At 37.0% G+C, this 26907-nt stretch overlaps 1 protein-coding gene across 1 annotated transcript in view; it reads right to left on the bottom strand.

Annotated features, from left to right (window-relative positions):
- Window positions 1–344: 344 nt before the first annotated feature.
- TXNRD2 (thioredoxin reductase 2) overlaps window positions 345–26907 on the bottom strand; it is a 30366-nt gene continuing 3803 nt past the window's right edge. The window contains exons 6-17 of the mRNA XM_053959467.1: window positions 26757–26835; window positions 25757–25819; window positions 25343–25413; window positions 21904–21923; window positions 21442–21533; window positions 19963–20137; window positions 13653–13789; window positions 8735–8830; window positions 8427–8519; window positions 7583–7654; window positions 5737–5834; window positions 345–3487 (exon numbers count right to left, since the gene is read on the bottom strand). Of these exons, the coding sequence (XP_053815442.1) occupies window positions 3364–3487; window positions 5737–5834; window positions 7583–7654; window positions 8427–8519; window positions 8735–8830; window positions 13653–13789; window positions 19963–20137; window positions 21442–21533; window positions 21904–21923; window positions 25343–25413; window positions 25757–25819; window positions 26757–26835 (1120 nt within the window). The 3' untranslated portion in view covers window positions 345–3363. The remainder of the gene's footprint in view (window positions 3488–5736; window positions 5835–7582; window positions 7655–8426; window positions 8520–8734; window positions 8831–13652; window positions 13790–19962; window positions 20138–21441; window positions 21534–21903; window positions 21924–25342; window positions 25414–25756; window positions 25820–26756; window positions 26836–26907) is intronic.

Raw genomic sequence — 26907 nt, 5'->3', positions numbered from 1 at the left:
AAGACTTCAAGAAGCATGTCAGCATGCAGGGACAATGAAAATACCTGTTAGACCTCATTAGCAGGAATAAAGAGGCAATATTTGAAACCGTACTTAGAGGCTACAGTTTCTCTTAATTTAAATTTAAAATATGAGGCCATCCAGCCTGGAAAAATCTCAGTGGTTATTCAGTTTACACATTGATACAGAAGTATCAACATTTCCTTAATAAAAGGTCTGAGTCTGTCTATTTCTTTGTTTCCTGTAAAATACATACTTCAACCAAGATAGAAAGCATTAAGATCAAAAAATGTATCTATTGTAAGCAGAAATCATATGTAGAAAATTAAGCAAGTGCAATCACATTTACTAGAAAAAATATTCTTTATTTATTAATTAATTCATAACACAATAAATATTGGGATCACACATATGAGGGACCCAGCAAAGCTCAGACTTGTTTGCACCATGGTGTGGTTTGACAAACAAATCCTCATCAGCTGGCATCCTAAGAAGCCTGACCACTTTTTTTTTGGTACATTTTCACATGCAATCAGTAAGTTGCAATGTACATCAACTGTTTCAATTTACATTGGTCAGGCTTTTAAAAACAATTCTTAAGCACCATCCCTGGTGAATCCTTCAGGAAAAAAAGCACAATCACAATATTTGTCATTATTCTGTCTTGCTGTTGATTCTGACATTATTATCTAGGTGGGAGTGTATGTTTTGTTTTACTTCAAGGGGCAACAGCATTTTCCACTAAATGAGGAACAGAGCCAGGCTGCTGTTGAAGAGACAGGAACAATTTCATGCAAGCCACTCAGCAATTCTAAAACCAAGACAGTTCTGTTTCTTCTGAAAACCATGACATGCTTTAGTTTCACACTCTATATGCACTGAGGACACATTTCCTTGAGATCTCTCTATTTGCTGTCCCAAATAATTAATTTGAACTTTCGAATGAATGAAATGAACTCATCTTTCCATTGATTTGTCTGTATGGACAGACAACTCTGTCTACTGGATGCATTGGGAGGGCAGAGAAGAGAAGCAGATTTTACATGGTTAAACACCAGTGCTTTAATTTTTGGGAAACAAAAGGAACTATAATAGATAATAACTTGAAAGAAAAACTTGTATGCATAAACGAAGTTTTGTCAGAGGTGAGCTGTTTCTCACAGCAAAATTGCTATTAGGCTGTATCTCCAAATTTTGAAATTTTAAGTAAAACATTTTAAGAAACCCTAATTTACTCTGAATTCCTTTTTTGTAAACAGCTGAGGAAAATCCAGCAAGGGTTTTGGCTGCACCATACTCATAAGGCCCTTTATTAAAGGAAAAGAGAAACTTCTGAATGTGCAGGTATGCATCTATTTATATAAAGTTTTAATAATTTCTTCTAAAGGCAGCTGCAAGATTCAGGCGTTGTTTCAACAACATTTCCAGTCCAAATATTTCTGGTCAACTACAAACTTATGGATGACTTCACAGATGAAAAATGGCATCAGCAGATCTGATATGGAATGCCACTTGGAGTCCAACTGTATCACTTATTTCTAGTTTATGGACCAGAAATGTGGACCAAAAAAAAATCAGGAAATTTTGTAGAGAAAACATTTAGAACTTCTTTTGTTTAAGTTAAAAAAAAATTGAAAATTTAATATTCTTATATCAATGAGAGTGTGATAAATGCTGTTAAATCCTATTTTACAAGGAAGTTTTGATCCCTTTTGCCTAATAGTTTCTCAGACAGGTTAAACTCTCATGGTAAAAATTATTTCACACTCGATATAAACTACCCATTTGTCTGTATTGTTCCAGCAGTGAAATACCAATCAAATTAAAATAGCAGATATACATGCTATATCTGTATGATATCATACTATCATATGATCATCAGACTATTCTTCAAAACTTCAACAAGTTTGGAATGAAAATAACAAATTCCACACATAAAACACTGATGTAAATTAGCTGCAAAAAGGATATATTTTGTTTCACCTGAAGCTGGTCTCTTCCAATGTGCAATACTCTGCTGTAAAGGGTGCAAGAAACTGCGACTGGAATTGAAATTCAGTGCAGATTGGTTTGTGTTTGCCTTTGTCAGGCTACCTCCTTAACAGGGCTCTGCACAAGAGGCTTCACTCTCAGATTTGTTCCTCTCCTGCCACAGATGAGCCAGCACCTCCCCCTTCTGGAGAGCACGAAAATCATCAGGAATTTTCAACAGGGTAATACTTTCTTACTCGGGCCAGTACACAAAAACAGAAAAAAAAGAAAAAGTTGCAGATGATTATTTTATATCTTTGTTCAGGGCAGGACCATTTCTCTTCTGGATCACTGCTTAATGCAGTTCCCTTCAGTAACATGTTTTATTAAAGCCAGACATAAGTCAGTTCAGATATAGTCTCCAGCTCATCAGTAAGAAAGTCTTAAAAACAAACCAAGAAAATATTTAAGTGTCAGCCATATTCCTGCATTCTATAAAACAGAAAATGCTGCATAAGGTGGATTATTAGAGGGTTTTACTCTACTTGTCAGCTTAATATACACTGTTCAAGCAGTAATTTGTGAGATGTGTCAATTTAGTTTGGACTGAGCTGAATTAAAAATTTGAGGAGTAGGCAGAGACGCCACCATAAAATTCAACTCTTTCTTTAGCACCTCTGAGATCATTCATTCTCAGTCCTCTCCATAACAGTGTGACCAGGCTGCTAATGATTAATCCATTGTGATTCTTCCAGCAGCAGTACAGCTTCAGGTGATTTTCTATTAAATTCCATTACATATTACATTTTAAAGGAAAAAAACCCAAAGATGATTGCTTACCCTTTGTTATGCACTCCAGGAACTTGTTTCCACTAGTGAATGCAAAGTCTCAGTGTTCAATATTAGGATCAAGTAATGAATGCAGAGTCTCAGTGTTCAATATTAGGATCAGTAATGAGCCACCCAAGCATGCAGGATAAAGCATCCCACCAAACTTCTAAGGGATGTCCTGTCTGATTCCCAGCATCTGAGACTCTTCTGCTGACCAACAGGGAAACCCAAATGACAACTGCTTCATTTGTAGATGGCCTCAGATGTCACGGGCTTTAGTTATATTTACATATGAAATACTGGGATCATTCCCTAGCTGCCAGCAACAGAAGAGCTTCAGGCACTCAGAAAGAGAGATTTGTTGCAGCAGGACTACATTGGTTTTAGAACTGTGATGGTGCAAGGAAAATTTTTCGGCTATGAGAAAAACCTCTCTACAAAAAAACAAAAAAAAAATTCCTGTAACCTGAACCATTAAAGCTGTTTCAACTTTCAGTACCCCCTTTCTTTACAAATATGTTTTGTGCTTTTTTTCCTTCTTTCCAGGGATGGTATTTAACCTCAGCAGCCTGTGACTGTTGCATCCAGGCCAGAACGCTTTGTAATGTGCAACTTGGTAACTTCTTCAGCACAGGTGGGGTGAATGCCAACTGTCTTCATCATCTGAGGATATGTAGCACCACACCTACCAAAAATCAACAACAACAAAAAATGACGCACAAAGTCAAATGCTATTCACCTGGAGCAGCTAAAAGGTACTAAAACATCAAAATAACTCTGCTCTTGTCCATTTGATCAGGTAGAGGAGTTGCATTTGTTCTTCAGACAATGCTGTCTATTATTTCTCAGGCACTTACACAACACGTAGACGCCCAGCTTCCCAACACTGAGGTAGGGAAGAATTGTCATAAGAGTTGAGACAGAGAGAATTAAGCAATTTACCCTAAGTCACAACTGAGCCTGTGGCAAAAACATATGACAAAACTGCAACCTTCAGCTTTTCTTGTACATACATGTGTGTTTCACTAACTCCAGATGGAAAAAAATGCACACATACACACAGAGGAAGAAAATCTTAATTAGAACTGTTGGAAAGAATCTGCTAAAGAAAATAATACCAGGATATTCTTCCATGAACTTAAAGTCTCTGGTGCTTACACTGAACATATCAATGTTATAAGCAAGGAAAAAAAAAAGTCTTTTATTTAGAAAAACATAGCAAGCAGACATAACCCACCATAACCCCCTTGTGCTACAATCCCACTTGCTTAATTCCCTTATTTGTCCAGTAACATTCTTAAGATTTGATGATTTTCTTTTGAACTGCTATTCCTGCCAGACCATGTTGTAAGAATAGCTGAAATGGCCCTAAATTTAAGAATTCTTTCAAGCTCTCTATGGAATAATGTTATATCCCTCTACAAAATACAGGAAAGGAAGCTATAGTGGCCTTCTGGTGTCTCCACTTACATCTAAAAAAGCACTGACAAGCAAAAGATCTTTGCTGACTACAAATGTTACTGGAGTGCTGGGTGGGGAGGAAAGATAAAAAATCTGTCAGAGAGGCTGAAGCAAGACCTAATATTTGACAAAGGAGAAGAGCAGCTTTTACAATGGGGGTTCCGCATTGAAAGCTCTGGATTTGTGAAATGCAACAGAAACCAATACAGGAATCTGACCTGCTGAAAACCTCTAACTGTGGCTAAAGTTTTTATTTCCCTCAAGCAAGGCAGAAAAGCACTCCAGTTTCATGTGCTTCCTTTTCAATGGTTATTTTGGATAAAACATCAAAACAATGACATCCTAAAAAAATGTAGTTCTAGAATCTATACCACTGGCAATTAATGGACTACAAACACATGTTGAAAATGTGTACTGAGTGTACACTGCAATCAGTGATTTCCAAGATATTCCTCACATGTTACTTGCAGTCCTGCCTTCTTAATCCTTTCTGCTTTTCATTTATAATAGTCACTCACAACTGCAGGACTAAAACTGTAGTAAAACGGTGATCAAATTTAGGGAAATGAACTGACACCACAACTGGCAATGATTTATGATGTCCCAGACTACTTTCTTTGAAGAGGGAGTTAAAAATTATAGTTTTGTAATGTAAATAAAGGAATCAACATTTCTGAAGATGTGAATCAGCAATAAGAAGGGGAAAGGAAAAAACAAATAAGAAATAATTGTAGCACACAAAAAGCATAGCAAGAATTTTCCATTTAACCAGAGAGGACTGAGAATCATTGCTTACTCCTTCAAATGGAGGACTTCTTTATTAATATTTGAGCAAAATCTTAAACAAGATCAGATCACAAAGGATGTTTTTATTGCAATTATCAGATCGCTTCAAACAAAACTATCTTCCCTCTCCCATCATCCTATAGAAATTTCTTTTTTACTATACCATATTTAGCTAGTACCCCAGCAATATAAGAATTCAAGCAAAACTTGCTGAACATTTAAGAAGCCATGGCTGTGCAAACTTAAAGATGAGATTAGGAAAGGAAATGCTTGGCAGGTGTAAAGAAAGGTTTTTCTGAAAAGCACAAATATATATTTTAAAGGAGTAAATTGCAAAACTGTGTGGTGATTTCCTATCCTGTGCACAAAATGCAAAAGAAGCTGCACTGAAGAAACTAACATTAGTTTAGTTAATGATTAATTCTGTTTTTTGCTTTAACTATATCAAATCAATGATATATTTTCTTCAGTTGTTCCCTAACTATATCCAGTATTACAGTAACTAAATCCAGTACATCTTAATGAAGAACTGCAGTATTTTTTGTGAAAATATGTGCAATACTCCATAAAAGTAACAAAAAGCATGCATTCTTTATAGTGTTGCCAAAACTAGGCAGCTATCTTTTATAATCTTACAATAACTTAAGAAGCAGGCTTTAGAAGCTAGAGACATTCTTTTGTACTTACTTGATTCCAAGAGCAAATCCTTGAATAACTTCGCCTGCATTTGGTCCAATGAAATGAAGGCCAAGTATTCGTTGCTCCCTCTCTCGTAAGCACACCATCTGAAAACAATACATCACAAAAAGATCTTTTCTTAGAACACTTAAAGATAAGGCATGAAGATGAATTAAATGAAACTGGAGTGCCCCAAGATCCTAGTTCAGCTGTTTATTTCCAGTGTGCCAAAAACTTATGCACTTGCTTAAGTCTTACTGACTTCAATAGGTCTTACTCGTATTGTCCTTAAGCACTTTCCTGAATTGAAGCTTTATTAGTGTATTTCTTTCAGACTTGAGGGAGCCACTGACAACAATAATTTCTGGAATTGTTGTTCGCCATTTGTATGAAATCCTCAAAGTACTTTCTGTAGTCTGGTGACCAGACCAATACTCTTTTCCACTGAGTGGCCACCTCAGCACTTCTCCAAGCCTGTGCAGCTGTTTTCATCATGGTAGTGATTTTCACAGAAGATCACTACCATTATCAGCTGTATTTTCACAGATGACCACTACCAGTTCCAGGATATTTTGTGCCTTTGTGACAGTCAGTAAACACAGCAGCATGTTTGGTGAGATACATTTACCACAAGGGGCACATAACCTAAAAAGGAGTCAAGCCTCAGAAGCAGCCAAAGATGAAGGTTAATAAGTATCTAGGAGTGCCTGAGTCATTGCGCACTTAACTTTTATTAGAGAACTTAATGAAAACGGTTTAGTTCCTGTAAGGACACCATCTTTATAATTATGAAAAGAAAGTCAGTCTCTCCCTGCATCCTCCCATCAGGCATTAAATTATCACTAATCTACTAAGTTCTGCTATTCAGTAAAAGCTCAGATTTCTTTCATCATGAATGCCAGGAACAGCAGCAATCTTCATGTGGGACTTTAAATATTAAGGCATTTTAAAGGAAAAAAATTTGCAATAGAGTTTGAAAGACTCAAGTTAAATGTTTGTTTATATGTTTTGAGAGTTTAGTAAGGACTATATTAAACGTCATCCAACAACTATTATGCTGTTAATATTTCACCCTTAAATATTTACTCTAATTGACATAATTCAAAGGGAATACATAAAATTGAATATCATCACCTTTGTTACCCTGGTACTTGGGACGCTTAAGGCAAGCATTTAGATAATTCAGAGGTGACAGAGTCAGAAAAACTGATTGCCATTATTGACAATGGACATTCCCTACATAACAACATAATATTGTATAATATAATTGATGGACACATTTATGCAAAAAAGACTGTTCCCTGATGATGAGGAGAAAAGGAAGAAAAAGAAAACTATGATATATTCTACCAACACTACACTTCATCTTTTTTAAGATTCTCTGCTGTAGGCAAGAGCATCAAAAACCTTTCCAACATTGAGCAACTGGATTGCTGCAGAAGGCCCTTTTCAGGTCTGGCACTTTGGTCTAAACCAGAAGCTTTTTTTTTTCATGAGTAGAGACTGACTAATTACTGTAGTTTTGTAAGCCTTACACTTAATTTTTGAAGGTATCACACTTTTGGCAAGAGGTGTCAATATAAATATTTCATGTAACCAGTTAAGAACTTTTCTGGGAGAAGCAGAGATTGCTCTCTGTAGAATATGAAATACTTTTTAGGGTTCAAAGATGGTATTTATCAGCAGAATGTCAGTTCTGAAAAATGCTAATAATCTGTAAAGCAATTTCAAGATGTCTGTCACCACAAAAATATCCACCTTGAGATGTTTTTTTTTTCCAAACAGTGCTCTTTAAAGTTGGCTCTACCATATCCCATTTTAAGTTAAAAGCAAGTTAAAAGCCCACAAAACTCACTTTCATATAGCATTGAGTTGCATCTCTTTCAGCCACTGTGAACTCTAAAGGTTTATAATACGCATGGTATACCTGGTAGGAAAAACAATAACATGTCGTCTCAGAGAGTACTATTATGTCAAAACCTGGTATTTATTACTATAAAAACTACTATTACTATATATTTATACCTTTGTACAAATATTGATTCATTTATAACCTGTTATTTTAAAGAAAAATATGGAAAGCACAGTAAGAGCTTAACACAAACTTTTCTCAGAGAATCATTAGATTAAAAACAAAACTGAAAAAACCCTCACAAATAATGCCACTCAGACTAATGCACCAAATTAAAGGAAAAAAACCTAGCATTTTTAAGCTTCTCCCAAAGGTTCAATGCCTTGTTTGCTGAAAAAAATTAAATCCAAGAATTCTTCATATCTATAATAATGCATCTCACAACAAAATCCAAACTTTAATTTTTGCATTCTGAATAGTAAATTCTTATTATTTCATTAATGATTTTCCCGAGTGATTAAGAGTAACACATCATATCTTTTCAATGGTAACTTGTAGAAAGTAACATAACCATTATTTAATGATGCTGCACAATGTAACTTGCTAAAATGGCAGCTACTTTAAAGCTGCCACACCCTATCAGTGATTTTAAGCCCAAGAAGCAAAAGTTCCCATTGTGACCTGCTGCAATACTACTGAAGTTCTGAGCACTTCTGGAGACTCCAACTCCCTAACTGTAAACACAGTATTTTTGGGGACCAAAAATTTTACCTGCTAAGCAGTAAAAATTCTGCATTTCCACGGGGCAACTTTGATACCAACTAGAAAATTAAAAATGCTTTCATACCTCAATATTGTCTGATCCATGACGTTGCACAGCTGCTTCTTCTGACAGGCCAACACAACCATATTCCAAGGGAGTGAAGACTGTGGTAGGCACCTGCTTGGGAGGAAGCAGAAGCTGTTACTGCTGAACCACGTGCAGCAGCTGCCTGGCAGACACTTGTGCACGACTGAGAGGTGCAGCTGGGGCACGCACCTCCACTTTGGCTGCCGTCAAAGCTGGATTCCAGGTGACAAAATGCAATTCCTTAAAAATTCCTTAAAAGAAAAAAAGCCAAAAATTGTTCTTACTGCAAAAAGACGTTAACTCACATTGTCATAGTCCATCAGTTCTGAAGACTGGCCGAAAAGACGCTGAGCCAGCAGTTTTCCTGCAGCTATTGCTGTGGGTGTTAATTCAGGACGGCCCTAAGAAGAGAGCACAAAGCTTTGTTTGAACTCAAGGAGAAGCGGCATCCAAAGATTTCTCCTGGGACAATGGTCAGAGGAAAGCCAAATCTTTGGAATTCCAGCTTGGTAGGCAGGGCTTCAAATAGAAAAAGCAATAATAATTTCTGTCCAAACGTACTTTAAAGTCTGAGTTTACTATCTGTCTTAATGGGGGGAAAATGTCACAAATATGTAAAATCTTTTTATCTTATCATGGCACCTCTTGAAAAGCAGCACATATTCACATGCTGACTGTTCACTTCACCCTTTCTCTCCAAGTAAGCCATGAGGAAATTTTTCAAAGTGTCTTTTTAAAGCAAGAAGAGCCTAGTTTAAAGCAACTATGTTTTTATAATATCAGACCTTTAAAAAAAATTGTCTGACACATTTTTACAGAACACAGGCACAAAACCTAGCTACTTGTAGACACTATTACTGACTTCCTTGGTTGGTCCTGGACTGGAAAAGTGGAAAGCTCTTTTGCTAGCACTGTGACCTAAAGGGTGAGCTGGTCCTGGTCTCAGGCTCTGCTGTTACGGAGGGGCTTGAAAGGGATTGCTATTGGCAAATGCAAACTTCCTGCAAGTGAGAAATGGAACGACAGCAGGATATGACCAGGGTGTGCTCCAGTTCAAGCCATGAGTCCTGGCTACTTTTTATATCCAAACAGGGCTGTAAATGTGCCAGAACCCAAATTCTGAGTGCTGACACAGCACCGCTGGAGCATCAGAACTGCAGAGCTGGTCTTAAAGAACTTGAAAGTTTTTGAAATTTGAATTAAGGTATTTGCAAGGGAATATTTTCAAGGCCAAGGAAGAACAGTCCATATAGGTTAATAAGACTAAACAAAATTCATAGATCTAATAAAAAAACCCATTGGTTAAGAGTTCATCCAAGACATAGCATCAAAATGCTTGTCTGACGTGAGAAAAGAGGTCACAAATTCAGAAGGAATGATGTGAAAACATAAGAAAGCCATAACTGAGACACACTTTTGTGGCACAACGTGGAATGCTTTATAAAATGTGTGAAGTTTTGATTCACACACATCCCATTCAGATGCAACACTTACCACACTCCTGCAAAGTCCTACTTGGAGGCAGTCATTCAATAAGCTCTCAAAACCAGTTCTCAGCAGAAAATAAAATAAGGATTCCCCATCATACACATTCAAAGTTTTAACTGTTTTCATTATCCTGAAGTTTTTTAGCATTTACTGGAATCCATTCCTTTTCACCAGCTTATCTTTTTTTGTATGTTGGTAGACAGAATCTTTACATAGTATTAGCTACCATTTTCTTCAATACACATACCATATTAATTATCTGCATATTAATAGGCATCTAGGCTTTCATCTGTAGTAATAACCACTTAAAAGTTCAATTGCAAAAAAACAATCTGAAACATTACATCTAACCTGATAACAGAAACCACAAATCTAATTGCTAATGAAGGCTAATCTATTTTTCCTCCACAGCTCATAACAAATCACAAAGCTGCAAGTCTATCCTTTTTTCCTTCTAACATCCCTCAAGTAACAATTTTTCACATCCAGCATTTTGACTTTCAAGACTGTAAATGTAATTTACCAGATGAAATTTGTTTTTTCTTACACACATTTGCCTGAAACATGTCTGCCAATCATTTCTGTAGCAGGAAATATATGTTGTTTTGGCATTCCAGAAATGAATAGAAGATTGGAACGAGAGATAAAATTGTGAAAGCACTGCCATGCATTCCATAAAACCCAACTAATTACTAAAACATCCATGCAGATAAAGCCCAATTCCTCATAAACAATGACTTAAAGACCTTCCTTGGTAAATATTTGAAATGGACATTCACTTTGCAGTTATGTGTAGAACTACTCTGCTGATAATTATGGATACAATTTTTTCATAGGAATTCTCCAATGGATTATACATTTAACTAAGATGGTCCTAAGAGAGTTTAAAAAGCTTTGAAGTAATGTGTATTTGTTCTAACACAACTCTTTTTGGTCTAATTTCTATTCAAAGCAACATACTGTACATTCCACTTTCTCTACACATCTTTGTTGTAACACCCTTTGAAATATGACAGATGTGGAGTGGCCTGACCATAAACCTCCTTCTGAGGAAATGTCTTTATAGTGTGTGCCATGCTTTTCAACAAGAACACTACTGGAGGAAGGATTTTAACACAGAGAGTTTATATCAGCACTGAAAAAAATAATTCACACTAAAATTCCATCTTGATTTTCCTGATTACAGAAGATGAAAATGCTGAAATGCAATTTCACCTGCCAGTTGAAAATAATATTTTGCCAGAACTTGAATAATGTTTTTTGAGGGTACACAAACTGACTCGCATCTGGAAGAATTTTTTTTCCCTTTTTTTTTCCCAAATGAAATCTTGGGTAACATTAGGATTCCATTCCGTACAGGGGTGCAACAAGACACCCATGTACACACAGATTCCCATTTGTAGGGTAGGACTCCCAAGTGAAAACAGTCCTTCTGAGCAATCAGGAAACTCAGCTGCCCCCTCGCTCACTCCCCTTCCAGCCAGGGCATTGAATTCAAATTTTAAAAAAGCAGTTCTTGCTATTTGGTAGCAATTCAGTATTTATTCAGTGTGGAGTGGTAAAGGAGGGAGGAGGGCTTGGGAACTACTTGCAAAATTTGAGCAAAAGCACTTTATGATAGCAAAGAAAATCTAACAGGGACAGAGCAGAGCAAAGAGAAATCCTAAGCAGGAACACTGGAGGAAAAAATAATTTTTATAATGATTCTTAGGGATCATTTATGTTCACTCACAGGAAACAAAACTCCCCTTCCTGTGCTCTTTTGGTAGGTCACACCCAGAAAGCACCACAACCAAGCTTTGCAGCTTTGTGGCTCTCAGCAGGATGCCCTTGATTCTCATGTGTTAATTGGAGATGTGCACCAACACAGAAATTGATTTCAGTGCTGGTTCCCATGCCAATGAAGTTTATTATCTAAATTAATTCTGCCTAAAAAAAAAAAAAAAGAACACCCACTAAACTAATTTAAGTATTCAAATAAAATAAACTTCATTGCTTAACAAGTGGAATTACACAGGTCATGTGCTGGAGTCAGATAAGATAGTGGCAGTATTTCTTTTTATCTCTAAACACTTGAAATGTGTGAATAATATATGATGATCTCTTTAATTCCCTGCATTAAGCCAATATGCAGATAAAAGCTTAAGGGAATATTCTACAGAGCACTGACATAACTTTTTCATTTCCCCCCCCAGTTATACACTGGACACAGTATAGAACTGTGCTGCTGTTTTTAACACTTATATTTAGAAGTGTCTATTGAACCACTCAGGTTCAAAAATCTGCAATAATAGGGACAAACGCAGGAAAAGGAAATCCAAGTTTTAACAACAAAATGAAAATGACAAATAAATGAAGACATGATTTTTTAGATCCAGAGAAGGAAAGAGGAGAGCATCCTGCCTCCAACTTTATATTTCTTATTTAACTAAATCCTCAAAGGGCAGAAGACAAAAAGCATCCAAAAGGAAAATGACTTGCCCAAAATAACACTGCAGATTGGCAGCAAAATAAGCAACAGATTCTAAGCCCTGCCAGCATTGCCTCTAACAACTGCTTCTTGGATGAAATTAAAAAGAAAATTTTGGAAAGCAGTAGGGAGCCAAGCCATACATATCAGGGATGAGCAGGTGTAGGAGGCTGTTGTGAGCAGAAAGTGGACTTTAGGAAGTAGCCAAGAGCAAGAAGTGACAAGTAAAGAGGGAATCTGCATGTGAAATGAGAAGAAAGGAGAGGAATTCTAGAAAATCCCAAAATTCTGAGTGACTGGACAGGACAACTGGATAGAGAAGTTGTGTAGAGTAAGGGAAAAAAAAAGGAGAAATATCTGAGAAGGAAAAAGTTTTAACACAATTTAAAAGGAAATGGCAAGTCCACATGAAAATGGAGACAGACAGGAAGAAACACATGTCTACACAGAGGGAAGAGGTCAGGAGTGGTCAGCAGATTTATGAGATTTAAGTGTCTCTGGCAGCTCTGGAGTCCAGTCAGAAATTTGCAGGGCTATTCCCAAGACATCATTTAATCCATTACATCTCTTCAGAAACTAAAAGCACCTGTAAGGTTTATACATTTGAGAAAAAAAACCAAAAAAACAAAAAAAAAAAAACACCCAAAAAACCAAAAAAAACAAAAAAGCCACACCCCTTATGTTTATTTAGCATAATCACTCACAAATCATGAAGAAAAGTCATATGCATTTAGTATTTTCAGCAATTACTTTTTCTTATTCTAGACGAAAGTACTTTTGTCAGGAGCATTTTGCATCAGGGAGCCGATAAGCTGTTTTGTGATTAGTCTCAATTAACACCTAAAATACCCCAAATGCAGTCACAGAACTTGTCATGGCCATTCCCAGTAAATGTACTCAGCTACAGAAGGTAAGAATTGCTTTCACTCGGCATTCACAGGCAGTATGAAGTCATATGTCAAAAGTGATACAAACATTATTAGAAAGATAATAGGAGTGATAAAGACATCATTATTAGCCTCTGACCAATGATGCATTCCCTGATAAACATCAGCAATAATCTCTCATGCTGAGATACTTCACAAGATCCCTGTGAAGGAAATTACTGACCCAGGTGGCTGGCATAAACACTCCAGCCCTGCCAAGTGAAAAAGTGCAAAACACTAAGATATACACTAGAGCATGACTACATCTGGGGACTAGTTATTAGTCAGGAACAAAGTTGGCTTCCTGTTATTGTAAAATAGTTTATATAGACTCAGTACCTCTGTTATGTCTCCAACTGCATAAATGTGAGGAACAGAAGTAGCTTCACTGGCATCAACAATAATCTTTCCAGTTTCAGAGTTAGTTTTCACTCCAACTGTCTCCAAATTGAGAGTTTTGGTGTCAGGAACTCGGCCTTAAGGAAAAAAAAAATTAAAGTAAAAGCTGTTGGAAAACTTCAGCAGTGTTAATCTAAAAAGATGGCATCCTCCACTATGTGTCTCCAAGAACTTTGTTCTATTTGATAGTCCAAGCAGAAATACGAGAAAATTTAGTATTACTGAGAAAGCTGCAGGGGTGGAAAGCATGGATATGACATTCTGTGGGAGAGGAGCTCGATCACTATTGCCTTTGCTCAGACATCAGAGGGTTATCCTTTTTAAATATGGAAGACAACACCCACTGGAAAAAGTGCAAAAACCACATGATTTCATATTTATTGAACATTCTAAATTCAGTTTCCTAATGTAGCACAAATATACATATAAAAACTATGCAACTTCTACACTGAAAATTTCCAATAAACATTAACTGAATGGCGCTCAATGCCAACAGTGTGTTGTGTATAATTTTTGAATAAAAATTATTAATAATGCTGTTCAACGTTAACAATTCCTGAAGTCCTTGTTTCTTGTAATCTGAATACACTTATCTTAAAACACTTTTAGTACACTCAGCTTAGATGAAAAATTTTATCAACTTTGCTCTCAAGTCCTAAATGCTGATTTAGTTATCTCAAACTGTATTTGAGCTATTTCTGTAGAGTTTAGAAACATTTTAAATGTATTTAAAAACAAATGAGGCAAATCCAACCAAGCCCAGATTTTATTACAGCTTCCTATTCCAATGATATCAAATTATCTCATATTTAAAAAATATTTTTTGTAGTGTTTTCTGCATAGTTACCCCTTAGATCACTGAAATCTTAACAGCATTATACTGAGCTTTCTATAGAGCGTCTAAGGAAGCAATTCCTGACCCAAAAATTGGAATCTTAAATCCTATCCAACTTGTTTGAAAGTTAATAAGCACAGTGAAATTATGTGTTAGTCACAAAATATTGAAGGCTACACAGGATCACACAGAAAAAAAAAATACCTGCATCTATCCAAATTAAGGAAATTTTTAAACATTTTGTCTCATTTAGAGGCTTTAAATGAATATGGATATATCTACACATACAAGTCTCCTTTGAGTCAGTCATGATTTGCATTGAATTTAATACAGAGATATAGCAAAGCAAAACAAAAAAGGAAATGTGTTTTCATTATAGAAACAAGCTCTTTGATGTTAATGTAGGAAATTATTAAACAAAAGGAAAACCTGGCTTGTCAATACAGACCTAATTATATGTAAACATATGATTCAGTGCTTTATACATCTTCCATATAGCCAGGCTCCTCAAACAATGTCACATCTGAATGCCTCTGTAAAGACTGCTGTGTATTAATTTCATCTGGTGAAACCAACACTTCCTCTGGGAGCACTGACTGAAGCTGTCGGCACTTGGCTATCTGTCTGTCTTCCCTTCTCTTGTCCCCATGGGATGTTGATCTGCTGTTCCTTCTCTGCCCCTTGCTCCCCAGTCCTGATGCTATCAGGCAACAAAAATAATAAACCTCCAGGACCTTATCTTGGCTCGGATGTGAAACAACTTCCTACCGTTGTATTTCTTTGGGTATTGAGAGTAAAGCCTGGGTATTCTGCAAATGGACAACTAATGGGGTTTTCTAGTTTCCTCTTTTTCCTGCCAGGCAGAGCCAAGAGAAAACTTAGCACGCAACGGCAGGCACTGAAAGAGGAAAAAAAGAAAACCCGTCAATAGAGTCATTTAAAGACCTGTGATAACAACAGTTGAATTTATCAAACCTGCAGGATAACTAACTTTCCAATGCAGCCAATTTTAACACATGCACAGCTCGGTATTAATAGCTAAGAGTTACAAGAAACGTGCTGCTTCTCATAGTGAAGTTTCTCTCTCAGTTTTACTGCCTATTATTTTTGAAGGCAAAACCAAAAATTTTAAACACTGAACTGAAGCGTTATTGGCCTTTAGCCCCATGCAGGTTCACCCCCATAAACAAGAATTATACTTACTGATCTTGCTTCATCTCAAATTCAGTAGCTTGGGCTCATGATTATACAGTATGTCTTGGGGTAGGTTGTAGTGCCAAATTCAGGGACTTCTGATGTTTCCCAACATTCACTTACTATTATTAAATCAGTTCTCACCATTTCTCAGTAGGAGTTTCATTTTATACCCATAACTCCTGATTTTTCACATTTTCAACTTCAAGAAAGTATGACTTCACAGCTTATTTCTAAGATCCCAAATCCTACCAGGCACACAAACCCACCCTTTGCCTAAAATCAGCACACGTGCTTTAAGTTTGAAGATGTCCTGAAACTGCCAAAGAACAGGAGTTCTTTGAGATCAACAAGAGGCTTTATTTTTCACTGAAGAGTTCAAAGATTAAAAACTCGATGGCAAGATTATGTTTGCCAAGACAAATCTAAAGCCCATTCCCTTTTCTACAGGGGCTGGCAGAGATGTGCTCACAGGAGATCACAGCAATATTTTACCTTATGGGAATTTCCACAGAAAATCTCCTAACAAAATTTCTTTTTGCCTTGTTAACCCAAACTGGTTTGGTTGTTAGCCTTGAAGAACACTACAACAAAAAATGTTACATACTTAACTCTTTGTTGATACCGAACAGCAAAGATCCTATTTTACTGCACAACAAAATAAATCTGCCTAATGTCCAGTGTGACCCAAAGGACAATATGCTTGATAGCATATGATGTGCAACACCTGATACCTGTTCAGCTTTACAATGGCCTAGAGCTGTAATTCTTGTATACAGCAAAGATGATATTATTTTAAAGAATTAGTCAGGATCCTCTAAGTTTATAAATGCATTGGAACTTGAGAATGGTTGTTCCACTGCCCTCATGAGGGGAAAAAACTCTTTTTATGAAGCTGTCCTAAACCAAAAGCTAAACTTAAAATCTGCTGCTGGTCATTGCTCTTTCTGTCACAGTTTACTACCACACTACCTCACATTCTCTGACAAACTAATTCCAGGCTATTTCACAAATACCTGCTTAGTTTAATCATCCATTCAGTACTGCTCCTCTGCACAGTAGGAGCCCACTGGAGATGGACTGACTTTGTTATCTTTTCTAAGGATATTGTGAACTATCAAATTTCAGTTACAGCAGTGATATTTTGTCATGTATTGCAAACTCACACGGAAATATTACTTACCAATTCCTTTTGTATATTAGCTGTTTGCAACTGCTGCACTCCTGCCACAGGTTTCAGCCCTTCAACAGCTGAAATGAACCCTCCCTACAAAGCCTGATCTCCTGCAACTGTGTCCTGCAGCTCAGCAGTTGTGTCTGCTTACAAAGGTGTCAGTCTCTACTCTTTCCTTTGGATGAAGATCCCATGTTTACTCTGAACATGCACACATTTACCATTGCTTTGGAACTCAGATAAACTAGGCATCTAACAAACATTTTTTGTATGTCCTTAAGGGCAGGGAGAATACTATAGAGTAGTAAAAGTTTATTGGTTCTACATTAAACAAAAATTCAAAACCTCAAAATCTTATAATTTCAGGAGAATTCTCTAGAAGCCAAAGACAGCACTAGTAAGACAGGAGGACATACAGAGCTGAACTGGAAAAATCAAATAAACATCAAGAACAGGCTCTTGTACTGAGCTGGAATATAACAGTATGTAGTCCCTCAGCAAGACAGGATAGGCCCATGAGTTACCTACAAAGCTTTGGACTGAAACTTTTAAATTACATAAAAATGTATCAAAATGAGAGTTCTTTTTTTCTCCTCAAATATTTTGAATAGTTAAAAAAAACTGCTAGAAAAACAAAGGGAGCATTGTGCCTGCTTTTATTGGCTTATCCATACAAGCAGAAAATCACACATTCCAAAAGCAAAACAAAACTCATCATAGAAACACAACCTAATTTTCTTTTTAAAGGGTTGATATTAAGAGATAGTACTGTAGCTTATTAAACTATGTCCACTATCAGTAACTATTTTAAACATTATTAATAAAACCCTACTAAAATTCCATGATGCACTGGCAAAAATTATGGAAATATGTACTATAATTTAGGCTACAATTAGTTAACAATAGCAGCTGCTTTTTAACCAACTCTACAAGCTGACTTGCTTCAATCAGTATTATAACTGGCACATCTGCAGACAGGAAATCCTCAACACCACTAAGTTTCCCAGCCTATTATCTGAGACACCTGGTGTGGGTGTGTTGATACAGAGCAAAACAATGAATCATATGGACTGCACACCAATTAACCAGCTTTAACTGTTAATGTGTTTAATCCTTAAGGGTGGAATGCCAATTTGAACACTAAAAAAAATCAACACAAAATCCTCACACTATTCATTTTGCTGTTTCTAAATATGGATTGTAACTCAAATCTATGACAAAAATTATAATACATGTAGCTCCTTGGTATTGAAATTGTGAGCAGACTCATGTTACAACTGAATTGCAACAGTCTATCATGCAACCTTATTCCATTGTAATTAACAGTAAACCAAGATTTTTTCCCTTATTTTTCAACTTAATAGCTCTTTTTTCCATCTTAGACAAAAGTAAACAAATTGACTTGACATTTGACATGTGTGTCTCCAACTCACTGTACTTTTCATAGAACCACAGAATGGGTTGGGTTTTTTACCAGAAAGCTTAAGAAAAATCAAATACAGCACTTAGAAACCCACTTTTTGGAAACATTTTCATCTCACCTCATGAATATTACTCTGCAGTTTTCAGGATTGTTATGTGTCCAGATAGCATGAGCTTTTTTTTGCTCTTGGCAAGCACTACACTGTTTGATTGGTTCTGATGAGAATAATCCATTATTACAGGCTGTTCCACAATTTGTAGAGCCCAAGGCACTTCTAAGAGAGTAGTAGTTACAGTAAGGAAAAGAAAACATTTGTCACAATGCACAACCTGCTCTCTATTTGGGGTACTAGGAAGATATAAAGCTGACTTAACCAGGGAAATAAAACAACTGGACAGTAGATTAAGTCCACTGGGCAAAATACAAAATACTATAAATGATCTGTTTCTGATCCTGTAATGGATCTATTCTACAACCACAAGTATTTAAATTTATGTTATAAACAAATGAAAGAGTAATGCATTCCCACTACTCTAAAACAGAAATGCCAGATAAAAAGAATATAAAGTAGTCAAGGGGTTTGCTAAAGCTCCTAGTAAAACTGATTATTCGTCTGCATCAAAACAGATTTCTTGGGCAGTATGTTTAAGCCTATTTACTTTGTTTGCCAGATATCATCTGCCTGCCAAATACCATTACTACCTTTAGCCCTGCATTATTGACCTAGAATTCCAGATAGTCACAAAGCTTTATAAGCACAAAAGGCAAAAGTCTCCTACTCTGGTGGGCTTACAGCCCATCTGAACCAATATAGAAACTGAGGACAGACTTGTAACAGCAACAAATGAGCAGCTTAGGGAGGCAACACTGAAGGAGTATTTTCATTCCTGTGGGCTGGAACCTTGTACATCATTTAGTGTGTTAGTCCTTGCCGGAAGTAGCATTTGTCTCAGAGGAGGAAAACCCCAGATTCAATTCCCATTTCTGATGATTATGCTCATAGACATTTATCACAGCATTCTTTTAAACCAATCTTCTCTTAGTTGTTGTATGTCAGTTCCAAGGGGTCTGAGATATGTGAAAGTCCCTAACCAAATTTCAAAAAGCTATACAGTTTCAAGGTTCCCTGCAAAAGCTTGGATTTTTAGAGACAGTTACTTCTCTTTTTCTGAATTGGATGACGGCTGCAGTAACAAACTTAAGCAGCACAGTTTAGAAAAAAAACATAGAAAAAATGGTAGCCTCTTAAACAGGATAAATATGCACTTACAGTGAATAGCTTCATGAATCAATCAAGAGTATAGACTTAGAGAACACTACCTGCCAACCAGAGCTTGCTGGAATTCATGTTCTTACTCTAGTAGAATTGAGAAAGATTAGATGGTCTCCCATTTATTGCAGCTCATGCAAAAATAGTAACCACAGACTTCTTCCATTCACTGTAACTAATGTGTTTTTAGACTGTAAATGAACAAGTCAGGCATGCAAGAAAAGAATTAAACAACTATCAATGTTTAAGTCACTAAATATTTAATGGGGGTGGGGCTGTTTGACCCCATGATGAAGTGACTTCACTTTCAGAATGGAAAGCATTGCAAAGAAATGTTAAGATAATCATATTTACCTACTGCCCACATAACGGTGTTGAAAGAATCGGTTTCTTCTGTGTCCAGGTCAGCATTTTTCCAAGTGACTTGCAATCTGTCGCTCTCCAATTTTTCAACTTTAGTTGGGAAACATCTCTTTAAAAATTTTGTGCCATAAGATTCCATGTGCTCAGTTACTAAAGAAGCCATTTGCTGTTGAGTAGTGAAACAAATTTGTTTTTTCTTATATACATGACCTTTTTAATGTAAAGCCCTCCTTCAGCTGGGTTCAGGAAACCCCAGTAAATACCTTGTGCATTTCAAACATTCTTTATCACTTAGCTACTTTGCACTGCCAACACATGATAATTTAGGGAGCCACTATGACCTGCAACTCCATTCCAAGAGGCACTACACCTGAATACTCAAATTATTTTCAAAAAATTATAGCAGTATATTAATAAAATGGTTGCTTTTAAAGCATTTGTTGTTTACACAATCTAGAGCATAGTCAGTTTACCATTACCATAATTATAATTTTCTAGTAGTTTGATGAAAATTAAATACTTTCATAAAACAATGGGAGAAAGATATTTCCTTTTGCCATAACAGCTGACATTTCTCTGCAATGACTACAAATCACTAAGGTTTGATGGAAGGTTCTAATAGAAAAAAAACCAAACAAACAACACTTTTGTCCTAAGAGCCAGTTTGAAATAATGCCACACCACACTGAAGTAGTAAAATGTGGAATCAACAGGTTTATCCAAAGGCATCAGTGCTCTTGACTGCAGGAACTCAGGTTGCACCTTGCCAGAGTGTGTTTATTACTTAAAGGATATTATTACAAAACCACTCACATAGAACAACTCCACATAAACTCTCTCAGCTTACAAAACTTTATTTTCAAAGTTGATATTAACTAATATGAAGGCAACAGCAGGGCTATGTCTCTTCAGAAACATGAGAGCTCATTAATCAGTTTCCAACAGACTCAATGTGGCTGCAGACTGAACATAATTATTTTATCTTCATTAATACTTTATTAACTTTGGTATGGCCATTGTGCTCTTCCTGCCTACAGAGGATCAAGTTCTCAGAGCAAGCCCTACTGTAAGTGTTTGACCAAGTGCTACACACACACTATTCCCTGCTTGCTCAGAACTCATGCTGTTACAGGTGGGATTCTTCAATGAGGAGTATAAATCCCAAGAATTATTCTTATACAATGTTTTACAAACTCATGCCACCACTTTTAAGGCATACAAGCTGCTAGTTTTAAGGAAGCCACTCTAGGCTGGGAGAGGGTGACATACAACCAGGAGCTGTCACTAGTGTCACTACCATGGGTGGTGTTTGTCACTGCCACTTAAGCAACAATACTCCCACCTCAAAAACTGGAAAATGGGAAATGTTTGGAGATGCAAACAACACTCTTCCTTTAGGAGATAAAAATAATAAAATCTATCTTTTAATTTATTTGCTAGATAAGGAGACGTAAGATATTCTGTACTTGCCTGATCAAACCCACGAAGTGGGACACTTCTCATCATGACTGTAGTGTCCAATCCAATGCCTGTTAGAAAACCAGCACACTCAAGGGAAACATCTGGTGACACACCAGTTAAGCAAATGTAAACAACTTTTTCCATAAACACAATTTACGAGTAGTATACAAGCGGGCTTTTCACTTGGAGATACCAAGTTCTCCTCACACAGACATCTTTAGCTTGCTTTTGTACATAGAATAAAACTTGGAAGTCTTATAGTTAACATAGTTAACACTGAATTTAAGATCCTGAGAATTTATCCTCAGCTTATCTTAATTTCCATGATGCTACTGCATAGAAAACAATTACCATTCTCTTACCAACTCAACTACAGGACATGAGCAGAGGAATTTGGAAAACTGAACTTGCATAGGAAAGACAGCTATGCTAGTTATAATCATAGATCATCACAGGCATTTCAAAGGATACAGCTGGCTCCAACAACCAACCTGTTAGGGAAGAAGAAAGCAGTGGAATGAGCTTGTGCACATTTTTGCACAGACAGAAAAAAAAAATGATGTGGGTGTCACATTTGCCAACTTCCAGTCAGCTAGGACCCCTGAGTTAGCCAGGACTGCTGGTAAATGATGGAGGGTGGCTCAGTCAGCTCTCCCATCAGCTCCCTCAGCACCCTGGGGTGGATCCCATCTGGTCCCTTGGACTTGTGCATGTCCAAGTGCTGTAGCTGGTTTCTAACCAAGTCCTCATGATTTATGGGGGTTTCATTCTGTTCCCTGTCCCCATCTTTCAGCTCAGGGGTTGGCTGCCCACAGAACAACTGCTCTTTCTATTAAGGACTGAGGCAAAGATGGCATTAAGTAACTCAGCCTTATCCTTATTACTGTGCTTCTCCCCCCTCATATCCAATAAAGGATGGGGATTCTCCTGAGCCCCCTTTTGTTGCTACTGTATTTATAGAAACATTTTTATTGCCTTTTACAGCAGTAGCCAGATTAAGTTCTAATTGGGCTTTGGCCCCTCTACTTTTCTTCCTGCACAACCTTACAGCATCCTTGTGGTCCTCCCTTTTCTCCCAGGGGCATAAGCACTCCTTTTTTCCCTGAGTTCCAGCCAAAACTCTCTATTCAACCAGGCCAATCTTCTTCCCTCACAGCTCATCTTTCAGCACATGGGGATGGTCTATCAATTAGATTATGTCTTCCTATCAAGTAGATTACAGTTCCCAATGAAGATTTTATTCATTGCTAAATTTAATTTTGATTTATAACCATCTGCTTTTTAATTGTTGTATTTTTCCAAATGCCAAATATTTGCCCTTCCCATCTTCAAACATTTGTGTACAATATTATAGAAACTGGGTTTAATAGATATACTTAGACTGGTATTTACCAAATATATCCATTTTAGTTCTTAAATAAAACCCCAGCTACCATCTCTCCCAATATTTCACACCCTTTCAATCAAGAATATAATTGAAATTATCCATCAACACTTGGAATTTATGAGGTGTATCAGCTCTCCAGCACAGCAGTTTCCATCTCTATCCCCAGTTGATCCCTACACTGCAGCAGTTCCTCTCTCTCCTGACCACATCCTCAGCTCCCTACATTTGCTGGGTACAAAAGGCAGAATGCTCTGTCCCTGTTCTGCAGGTAAAAGCAGCTCCAGCCAGGCAGCCATTAACACTCAGCTGCTGGACAGGCTGCACTTGCCCTCCTTTGCTGTTTATGTCTTATAGAGACTTGTTAAAATCTCACAGTTTGGAGATGACATCCCACACAGTATTTCCACTGACAACAAAGTATTTTGTTAGGTTTTTGAATGGGCTTGTGGCCTATGCCTTACCCTAAACCAATCTGCAGCATCTCCCAGTTCTAACAGCAATGCTTTTAAACTTCTGAGGAGTGCAGACATGGAGGCTGCAGCTCTGTAAGCCCCAGGGACTGCACAGTCAGTACAACACATGTTTTCTTACAAAAGACTCCAGATAACATCTCTCTATCTTACAATAAAAACACACAAGTTCTGAAGGTGTACAGAGAATAGGGTGAGTAAAAGCGATTAAAATCTGCTAGTCTGAGGTTTATGCTTAACATAATGGGAAATAATTTTTCCAGCATTAGGGCATCTGATTCATCTGTGAATGAATGATCACACCCTCATTAGCATGCAGCTCCTGGGAAGTGCTGCAAAAAGCCATATACTGCCCGTAAAGAAATATCTACTGGAGATTCACAGGGAAAAGAATGAGAATTTCTATAATTGGGGCATACATTTGCTCTTCTTTTTCATTAGATGAAAAATATGTGTCAGCTGGCACTTATTCATAGAATCAGTCTCACATTATTCACACTTTCTTGTACAAAACAGGAGGTTCCTGGGCATTGTCAGTACCTAAAAGAAAAGTTAGGAAAGCAGAACCTAACCTTGTTCACACCTGCTCAATTTCTTACTCATTCTCAACACATTTCAAGGCATCTCTTCTAAGTCACTCTGCCAAAACCCTTCATCTCAGGAGTTAGTTTCTTCCCCATGTTTGTATATCCATGGGACTTTTAAGTTGGCTAATGGTTTACTTTAAAAAAAAACAAAAAAGAATAACTGCAGGACTGACAGTTCTATAACCTCCAGGCATGTAATTTGTAGCTGAGATATGTACATTTGGAGAGGGAGAAAAGAAAGAATAACTACAACACAGCTCAGACTAAAAACAAAAGGTGTTAAACTGAACCTTGGGAATATTTATAACAGAAACAAATCCGACAGAAACAAACCTTTAACAACTCTCTCCTTCATTTGCTAAGGCACAGCCTGATAAAGCACAGAAATGCTACTGTAGCCCCTGCAGGCTTATTTTGACTAAATCTCAGGAATGCAACATATAAACACTAGACTCCCACATTACACTGTTACAACTTGCATTAGCAGCAACTGGACAAGAGCCACATTTTCACGGAAACATCTTACAAGGATAAATCTTATATTTTGGTTTTGGGTTTTTTTTGGGGGGTGGAGTGGGTATTGCTTTTCTTAAAAACAATTTCCTTGCATAAATCATGCTTCCAAAATTCAAGAGGTGACTGATACACTACAAACAACAACAAATTTATATTCTTTCTAAAACCGTACCAAGAAGCTTCATTTGTCTATTTGAAGTTTAGCTTAATACAGGGCATTTTTTATAGCAGAAAGTCACTGCCATGAATGGCAACTATGTTTTTTGCACAAACACCAGTACTATAGCTCAAAGTCTCTTTTGCTTTTTCTAAAATTGCTCAATAGAGAAGACAAAATGATAGCATTATCTGACTTTCAGGCTAGCAAATGTGCATTTCCTATCACAATTATCTTCATCAGGAAATTGCTCTGTAGCGCAGCATTGACTCGGAATCTTACTGGGCTATGTCCTGTAAAAAACAACTGTGGCATTTTAGTATTTCTATCAAAACCAGTGTTTTAATATTTCAGTTAAACAATAGCTTCCAAAGCAAAAGTAACCCAAATGACTCTTCATATTTTCTTTTGTTATCAGAACTGTCACAACTTAGGAGAACGCAAAATTACGTTGGAGATTCCCCCAATCGAGGAACAGGGACTGAGCAGTCCCCAGGTGAGTTCATGCTGCCCTCTTGTGACTTAGGGTGTAATCGCTACAGCAAAACCTAACACGGTGAAAGGTGTATTTAATTTGATTTTAGAAGGGAATTTCATAAGAGTTAAGAGGGGAAGATCTATCAGTTACTAATGAAGTTTAGTAATATGATATTGCTGCATTGCAAAGCACATTTTCAGAAGGAAAACAGAAGAAAAACTGGTGTACAAAAGGCAATTTTGAACATTTTTCACCTTGCCATATAGAAAAGGTAGGAATGCCAGCATCTATTACAGCTGTGGCATGGTAACTTACGTTTTTCCAGGAGACTTCTTTAACCAGAAGAGATCATCACTTGTGATTCCATACTCCAGTGCACCTGCAACCTATGATCACACAGGTAAATCTACAATGCAAATCCTGTCAGCAATAAAAGCTCATAGCAATTCATAGCTGAAGTACAGACTAAGGGGAATATATCTGGGGCTGCCAACTTCCAGCCTGAATTATCCTATAGCTCTAAGCAACACCAATATAGTGAATCAGAGCAAATTGTTGTCTATGGAAATGTTTTTCTAAAAAGCTATCCTTGATATAAAGACAATTTTTTGTGTGACACAAGTACAAAAATCTCTCATATGTTGTTTTATTTTTATATTCTTTATCCTTTTTCACTGTGTTCTGCATCTCAGCAGAGCAGTGGAGTTGTCAGATGGAAGGGTAACTTACATGTGTAGGGTATTTTGGTCTTCCTCCAGTAGCAATGACAATATTATCTGCAGTAACAACGATCTGCAAACAAAAATGAAAAATCAAAATCAATAGTTTGCAATCCTTTTATCTGTTTTTGGATTTCATCTATGTACAAAGGAGTGATCAATAAAAAAACTGACACTACCATCTGCTATTTATGTGACATAATTATCAGCAATATATTAAAAAAAGGATGGAGATAAACTAATACATGCAGAATTTCTCCTACCCATTATCTACTAGGTTTTGTTTTAATATTAATGGTGCAATTGTTCTTACACTGTGCAAGATTCTGATGACTACTTGGAAGCAGTACGCACAAATGACACTATTTAAATCAATTTCTTGTCAGGATAAAACACACAGAGATCACAGCAGTAAATTCTGTCTCAGGCCTGGAGTTAAGCTACTTCAAAAGGAGAATGTTTCTAGAAAATCCTAGACACCTACCCCCAAGAACCTGATATTCAAGCTGATATTAATCAGTAACATTAAACAACTACCCTCAAAAAGGTGTTAAAAAGGCACGTTCAGGCCTTGTTAAGTACACAGCAATGGCCACCATTCAGTTATATGACCCAGCTGTGCATTCACACTAATTGCCTCCCACACACAATTTGGTATTACCGAGTTAATCACCTCTACAAATCACCTGAAGGAGGGAAACAGCTCAGAGCAACCTAATTCTCAGAACTTACATTTCTATAAGCATCAGCATGACTGACCAAATCAAATAAAAATATTTTGTCTCAGCATTTCCACCTGCAGAAAAAAGCAATAGCATCTAATGGCCTGGCCAGGGACTCAGCAGGCACCAGTCAAGTTCATAAACAACTCCTCTAAGTGGAAAATGCAAATCTCACTTACTAAAACAATTCTCAATACCTCAAGAAATCTGCAAAAGGACAATCAAGCTCCCAAATGACCTGAAATGTTCAAAGTGAACAACACTGCAGAAATCAGCACAGCAGCTCACCTCTTTACCTGCTTTTGTTAAACCACGGACTGTATGTGGATCAGAAAAACTTCCTTTTATGTTGAAATATTTCACCTTCCTGTTTAGAAGAAAACAAGAATAGGTATGAAATACAGTCAGCTACCTTTTCTGTATTCAAGTGCTAAAAAGG

This window comes from Vidua chalybeata, chromosome 18 (assembly GCF_026979565.1).
Source record: "Vidua chalybeata isolate OUT-0048 chromosome 18, bVidCha1 merged haplotype, whole genome shotgun sequence".
NCBI lineage: Eukaryota > Metazoa > Chordata > Aves > Passeriformes > Viduidae > Vidua > Vidua chalybeata.
This window is presented reverse-complemented; position numbering and strand designations above follow the sequence as displayed.